At 50.9% G+C, this 7,607-nt stretch overlaps 1 protein-coding gene across 1 annotated transcript in view; it reads left to right on the plus strand.

The window, feature by feature from the left end:
• Positions 1-7,533: 7,533 nt before the first annotated feature.
• FOXE3 (forkhead box E3) overlaps positions 7,534-7,607 on the plus strand; it is a 1,152-nt gene continuing 1,078 nt past the window's right edge. Inside the window, exon 1 of the mRNA XM_015595054.1 lies at positions 7,534-7,604. Coding sequence (XP_015450540.1) covers positions 7,534-7,604 — 71 coding nt within the window. The remainder of the gene's footprint in view (positions 7,605-7,607) is intronic.

The raw sequence follows: 7,607 nt of genomic DNA on the forward strand, positions 1-7,607 counted from the left end.
TGAGGTGAGGCTTTCTGTTACTTAAAGCCAAAAACATCCTAAAATGATAAAACTCTTCTGGTCCACTGTCCACATTGCAGATGCAGTGGTTATTATACGACAGGAATCTTATTGCATCACTTCCTGACTCTAGTCCTGTGGTGGCTTTCTTTAGCAGTTAGGATAAAGTCTTTGTGCAGGTCTCTTCTCCCTGCATTCTACCTATTCCCCTCCTGCACGAATGTCAGCCCCTGAGGGTAGGACCCTTGGTCTTCATCGCTGGTCCCTGGTGCTAAGCATAGAGTCTGCCACAAAGCGAGACTTATACATACTGTTAAATAAATAAAGAGGAGAAGGAGGTGGAGGCCAGAGCCCTGGAATCAACTTTTGGCTTTGCACTGATCGGCCTTGAGACTTTAGGCGAGTCACTCCTTTTTCTGGACCTCAATATCCCAAGATGTAAGAAGACATATTGGACTAGAGCAGTAGTTGAAGAATGTGGATTAAAAAAACCTCTCAGCTACACCATATGATGGTAGTTGTGCTTTTAGTATCCATTGATGGATTAAAAATAAAAATGACTGCAAAGCTTTTAAATGTGGGTACTTACCAGTCACAGCAGCATTGACATCCATTTGAAAGACATTCATATTTATGTGTGTGGACACATTGTGCATCCTCTTCACAGATATCTCTGGGCACCATGTGATTTCCAGATGCCTGGCTTTCGCTAAGGGGCCCATCTGTTGGGAATCACTGGCCTAGATCATTTCAGAGTTCTTCAGGCACCAGGGGCTGACGTGTCTAACATGAGCCACAGGAGTTCTGCAACTTGCTCCGGATCACATACCAAATGAGTGGTGGATTCAAATGCACTTTCCTCCAGCCTGGGCTCCCTTGGCTTGGCCAGCCCGGCTGACAGCACCACTTCCCCTCAGCCTCCCTGGAAATGAGAATCAGGGAGATCCGAGAGCCCTGAGATTGCCTAGAGAGCAGGCTGAGGTAGATGGCAGAACGCAGAATGCTGACAGCCCGAAATGACACAGAACATACTTCAGATGCCGGGTGTGTGGTTTAGGAGCGGCTGGAATTACACCCTCGGGGCTGAGCCTACATTGTCTGAGTCTGAGCCTGAGCGGAGTCTGAACCCTGCTAAGGCAAGGACCACATGGGGGGTCTCGGCCCTGGGCCACAGAGCTGAGCAGAGAGGAAGCAAGAGCAAAAAGCAAAGTCCTAGCTGGAAATCAGGGACAAGGAACTTTTGCCTTTCCAGACACGTGCGGGCATTTGTTAGCTCTTTCATTCATCATTCATTCATTCAACAAGATAGTCCATCACTCAACAAATGCTCAGAGGTGCAGCTCTGCAGCCTGGCATAGGGTCCAATGGTGGACTGGGCACAGAGAGAGACAGACCAGAGCATGTGCTGAAGTCTCTCCTGGTACTGTCAGGCCTGAGGCGCCAGCAGTCTTTTTGCCTGGCGAAAGAGGAAGGAGAAATTTGGAAATGTTTTTGAAGTGGTTATTTTCTGTGAGTGATTCCCAAAGGACAAGTAGGACTACACTAGGCAGGTCAGGGAAGACAGGAACTTCTGGCAGACGGGCCGGTGGGATAAGGGGTGAATTTCTTCTCTGCTTCAAGATGGAAAACGCTCAGGGTTTTTATTTGCTTCTTATTCGTTTGACAATATGGAGGCGGAATCTTTTGGAGGGACAGATGGGACTTCTTGTTAATGAAGATCTTAGGAGATCGAGGGGCTGGTTGGAAAAGTAAATGAGACTGTATTTGCATCTAAACCTGGCAAAATGGGTTGTGCTCATTTGGATTAGCAAAGACTCAGAGTGGGAGAGGACCTGGCCTTTGGCAGAAAGTAGCTCCGTATGGAACATGGATGCGCTGCAGGGAAAACAGGGCACAAGGGGTTGGTGAGAAGTGAGGCAGTAAGGGACCACAGGTCAGGTCGTGTTAATGACTTGGTCTGACTCCCGAGGTGATGGAGAGCCACTGAAGGTGTTTAAGCAGTGGTAACAGATGAGACATCATGCTAGCTGCTGAGTAAAGAAGGAATCAGAGGGGGAGGCAGGGAGCCCAGCCAGGAGGCTACTGCAGTTGGCAGTGTGAGAGCCGATATCAGCCTGAACAAGGACTGAAGGGACAAGAAAAGAGAATGGGTTTGAGAGAAACTTCTGTGAATTGACAGGTCTCGTGACTGGAGGTGGTCAGAGAGAGAGAAAGGAGTAGAGGATGATAGCCAGCTCCTGGACGGTGTGACAGAGTTGATGTTTAAACTATCTGAGATGGACAGGTGGAGAGGTTCTCTCTCCATTCTGGTCTGGAGTGAATGAGAACGAAGGGTGTGGTGTATGCCACGCTCTCCCCCACCCCCCGCCCCGCCAGCCCCTCTGCCTGAGCCCTGGTTCACACTTCATCATATGACCAGCCTCCGTCTTCTCTCTCAGCCTCCAGCCTCTTCCCTTCTCGCCTATCTGCTGCCACACTGATCCAAACAAGGGAGGTGATCACGTTACTCCTCTGCTGAAGAATTTTCAAAGGCTCCCAGTTGCCTCTAGAAAGACCCTAGCTCCTTAGGCTGGCAAATAAGATCATCTACAATCTGACCTCATCTACCTTCTTTGTCTTGGTTCTTTGACCCTCTACATTAGCCATAGTGAATAATAGTAACAACAACAACAAAAACAACAGCTTATACTTACACAGAATTGATATGTTCTAGGCAGTGTCCTAATAACTTTACATATATTAGCTCATGTCATTCTTAGTGGAAAAACACTGACAGTCTTTCATTTCTCAGAATGGACTACATCCTCTCTTGCCCTTCAGACCTTTGCACCACAGTTTTCTTGTCCTGGTATCCAGCTGTCCTTCTAGCCACCTGATACCTACTTATTGACCATCACCTTGTGCCAGGCACTGTACTAAGTGAAACATGGTACCTGTCCTCAATGCATAGAGTCTAGTGCCAGAGACAGACACAAGAAGAGTCAATAAAGTAAGGACAGTGACAGAGATGTGCTGAGAACACAGAGAATGAGCCCCTAATGCAGCCTGGGGCCTGCACCACCTGGTCAGCTGAAGTTTTACTCCTCCAGGAAGCCTCTCTGACTTCGTCAAACTGGGTGAGGTGACTCTTCTGTGCTCCTGCAAGTTTCTTCTCTGCCATATCACACACCGATCACCCCATATGGGGTGTGACTACATGGCTGGCCCCTCCTGAGCACAGTGAAGGCAGAAAATAGTCAGACTCATCACTGACCCACACCCAGCGCAGCCTGGACACAAATCCTTAGGATTTGCTGGATGAAAACTCTTGAGGAATAGGGTCACGAAGAGGGGCATCCTTCTCCTGGGTTGTTCCCTGACACTATCCCCAGAACCAAGCCTACCCTTTCCCCATTTTTTTGAGCCTCGCTCAGGCCCCTGAGCCCAGAGGGCACCCCACAGGGGTCAGGTCATACAGATAGGGCTGGTGCTGCTGCTTTCATCCCTAGTTCAGGAGCAGCCTGGTTAGAAAAAGCTACATCAGAATGGGGCCCAGTATGACCCCAGCCAGGTGGGAACTGTCTGCTCCAGGCTTCTGAGGAAGGAGCAGTATCCTGGGCAGCTCTAGATGTGGGGTAAGAGGAAGGGGTTCTGCAGCAGCCCTCAGGGTCCCTGTGTGGTACGGGGTGGGATGGGGATGTTTCTGAGATTTCCTTTGGTTCCTGCATCCTTCTATAGCCTTTGGGCTATGAGATAAGTGAATGCTATGATGGGGTCTTTAGGAATAAATGACTATGGAACAGTGTCAAACTAGAGGTGTTTGAGGCATATTCCAGGACCCTTATGGGGTCTGGTGACAGCTCAGGTTGGCCCCTTGGGTTAAAATAGCTCTTTCTCCCCAGAGCTCTAGAGAGGCAATCATAGGGCCCTCGTAGAGGAGCTGCAAATCTCAGGGCAAAGACCTAAACTGACTTTCAGCCTCAGCCCCATCTCCCAGGCAGAGTGGTGGAAAAGCTCTGGCCCCCTCCCCTCTATGCCTTGCCTCAAAGCCCATCTCTGCAGAGGTGGGGCTGGGGGCAGGGAGCCTTGCGGGCTAATGCTAACGGCTTTGCACAGGGTGGGAATTTCCATTCCTATCTAGGGAGCCATCAACGCTGTGTGCCCTGACCTGGGCCTTTGGCCTCCAAAGGGCAGTGGGAAGGCCGGCCCCAGGGCCAATCCCTGGCCATTAATCCCTCCTGCCAGCCCGAATATCCACCCAGCATGGTCAGACAAAGGACTGCCCAGCCCAGCCACTGTGTTCCTCCCGCCCCAGGGGCTCCACTCAGACACTGGGCCGCCTGGAATCCAGGCCCATGAGAAAGGGGCCGCCTTCACTGGCCGTCTTATGCCCGGATGCTCAGCCGCATCCCGTCCGGCCCAGGGCCTGTGAAAAGAGGGCCCAGCCACGCTGAAAACATGGATTAGCCCTTGGGCTACCCCCTGACACTGGCCTTCTTGGCTCCGGGAAACAGGCCCAATGGAGGGGGTCAGGCAGGCACCGAGAACTGGTAAAGTCTGGGTTCTCACCCCTTTGGCCCAGCTCCCTGCCCCCACCCTCCCTAGGATTAGCACAGCCAACTGTACATTCAGTATCATTTATTGAACATATACTATGTCCCAGGCTCTTACATATGGACTGGAAAATTGAAAGCATAAGAAAATTGTAGTCTGCCATGGGAGATAATAAGAACTCCCCACCCCTCACCCCCTAATCGGGAGGTGTGAGACAGAGGCTGTGGTAGGGGGCTTCGGAGGAAAGGTGGGAAAGATGTTGGCTCTGGATCTGTACCTGAATCTAGCTGCAGAATTATATTGCACCTGGTTGAATTAGTTGAAAATATGCAAGCTTCGAAATAATTTCTCTGGCTCTGCCTTTCACCTTTCCCTCCTGGTTTAATTCTGGAAATGCCAGTTGTATAGTAGAAAAAAAAAATCTCCTATTACCAAGTGCCAGTGTAGGCGAGGCCCTTTCATACATGATCTTTGAATTTCATAACAAAGCCAAGAGAGTTCATTACTGTCTCCATTTGGCAGGTAAGGAAACTGGAGCTAGAATGAGCTAGTGGCCCCAGGTCACACAGCTCTGGGACAGAATCCCCTGCTGCTGCAGTTGCTTGTCTTGCCTCCTCTGGTGAGCTGTTCATTTTGACAGCTCTGTCTTGTATTCACTGTGCTCAGGCAGTAGACTGCATGGTGGAGAGGGTATGAGGTAGGACCTGTTTATGTATAAACCGAGCCGATTCTTCACTGTTGTGGGGTGGAAGATTGTCTCTAGATCTGCAAGTGTCATCTCCTTCCTCTCTGCTTCTACAGCTCCCTCTGCCCACCTCTTTCATGGCTGTAATCGTTTGTATGTCCATCTCTCCATCAGACTGTAAGTCTTTTCATCTCTGTCTTTCCTGGCAAATGGTCTGGCACAAAAGTGCTTGGTGAATGATGTGGGCTACACTAAGGCAGGAGAACTGAAGGAGGGATGGACGTGGAGTCCATGTGGAATTGACAGGACTTGCAGATTGTTTGGTTGTGGGGAGTGATGGGGGAGGGAGGAGGCCAAGATGATGTCCATTTCTCTGATCTGAGTGGTGAGGGGCAAGGAGTCCATTTGCTGGAAAGGGAGCAGGTATGGGGCTGGGGGGGGCATGCTAGGTTGAGGGTGATGTGTAGTGGACACTTGAATATGCTGACTTGGAGGTCAGGAGTGAGGCTAGGCATCAGAACTCTATAGGCTGGAAGAACTCTATAGTAAATTATTTTTACAGTCTTCGCTTTAAAATATGGTATCCTTAGAAGAGTCTGGTGTTGGTGCTCTGAACTCTGGGTTTAATTCCAGCTCCACCATTTACTAGCTGTGTGAAGTCAGGTAAGTCATTTAACTTTCCAAAGCCTTAGTTTCCTTATCTGTAAAACAGGGATAATAATAGTACCTACCTCGGAAGGTATTCACATTTAAATGGATATAAAGTGTTTACCACATACAAAATGCTTAATAGTAATAGTGGCTGGTATATTATCAGCTGAGACTGGAGCTGAGAGAGTGGGGTCCTTGAGCCCCTAGTTCAGATTTTGAAGCCTTAGGCCATAGGCCTACTGTGGCTAGCTTCCGTCATCTGTGTCCAGGGGCACTCCACATCAGGGCCAGACCTAGGGTGAGGCACTTAAGGCACAAAATTTAAGGAGGCCATGGCTCTCAAGTGCCTACCCTTCCCTTGCACCACCCTGAGAGTGAGTGCCCCCTTAAATTTAGGCCTTAGGCACTGCACTTATCTGACCTACTCCTAGCCCTGCTCCCTTGATCTTGCCTGTCCTCAGGACAAGCCTCTTTAAGACAAGGCTCTTTCACCCTTTGGTTCTCTCCAAGCCAGGGCTAGCTCTCCTGACACTTTGGAGAGGTTTCCTGAAATAGGCCCAGTGAGGCATCTCCTCTGGATGGTGGTGGTTGGTGGCCTTTCACAGAGTGAATTTTTAATAAAAAAACTGCTAAGATCCACCACCACGCCAAGCCCCAGTGAAATGTGAGTGTAGCAGTTTCATCAGTAAGCAGCTCTCTCAGACCTCCAGTCTGTGGAAGCCCTTGGGAGGTCTCCCTCTGACCCAGTAACTGCTCCTTGGAACTTTGGGCTATGCGGGCCTATGTTCTGTGCGTCTTCCCAGTGTGAATGTTGTGTGTGCATAAGGGAGCCCCTTTTCTAGAACGGAAGGGAATGGAGAAAAGGCAACTCCAAGTTATGTTTTCGGGGGGCTCTTAATTTAAAGCAGTCTTCTGCCACTTTCTATGATTTTGTTCCTTCAAGGGGTACTTGCAAGTGCCCTAGATGGGACAGGGTCATGGAGAAGTGGGAGAGATGGTGACCCTGAAGCCACCAAATATCCTCCCTTGGGACAAAGCTGGCCTCTTCCCTTCCTCCCACTCTACCCTTCTCCATTGCCTAATGTTTGAGTGTGGGCCTGACACAACCCTGACCAGCACAGTGTTAGGACACTGAAGCCTTGCAAAGCGGCCCTGGGAGGCTCTCATCTCTGCCGCAGCTGGGGTTGGAAGGACAGGGGGGAAGCTAGGAGAGAAGGATGTAGGGGACAGGACACAGCTGGAAGAAGCATAATGGGGAGGGCACCCAGAGAATGAGCTGAATGGGTGGATTTGTGATTGACATTGACCCAAAAGGGAGGAGGTTGAGGGAGGCGTGGAAAGGAAAGAGAGTTGATTGAAGCAGGTGGGATGGGGCCAGGGCCAGGGCCAGACCCAGTGGAGATGGGGAAGGGGTGAGGCTGGGTCTGAGAAAGCCTGACCTAAAGGGAGGAGACCGAAGGAGGGGCATATGTCGGGCGGGGTGCCGGGAGCACGGAAAGGGTATAGGGAAAGCAAATTAGGAGAGAGGTGTTGGTCAGCCGGAAGGTCCGAGCCCTCTGCCCTGGTCAGGGGACAGGGGAGGGGTGGAGAGGAGCTGTGTCCATATAAGGCGGGTCAGCGGCCCCTGCACTCTGAGCAGCGCGGGCAGGGGCTGCCGCCTCCCAATGACTGGGCGCAGCGACATGGAGCCGCCCGCTGCTTTCTCGGGCTTCCCCGCCCTGCCCTCGGTCGTGCCGTC

The sequence above is a fragment of the Pteropus alecto genome, unplaced genomic scaffold (genome assembly GCF_000325575.1).
Source record: "Pteropus alecto unplaced genomic scaffold, ASM32557v1 scaffold25, whole genome shotgun sequence".
In the NCBI taxonomy this organism is placed as follows: Eukaryota; Metazoa; Chordata; class Mammalia; order Chiroptera; family Pteropodidae; genus Pteropus; species Pteropus alecto.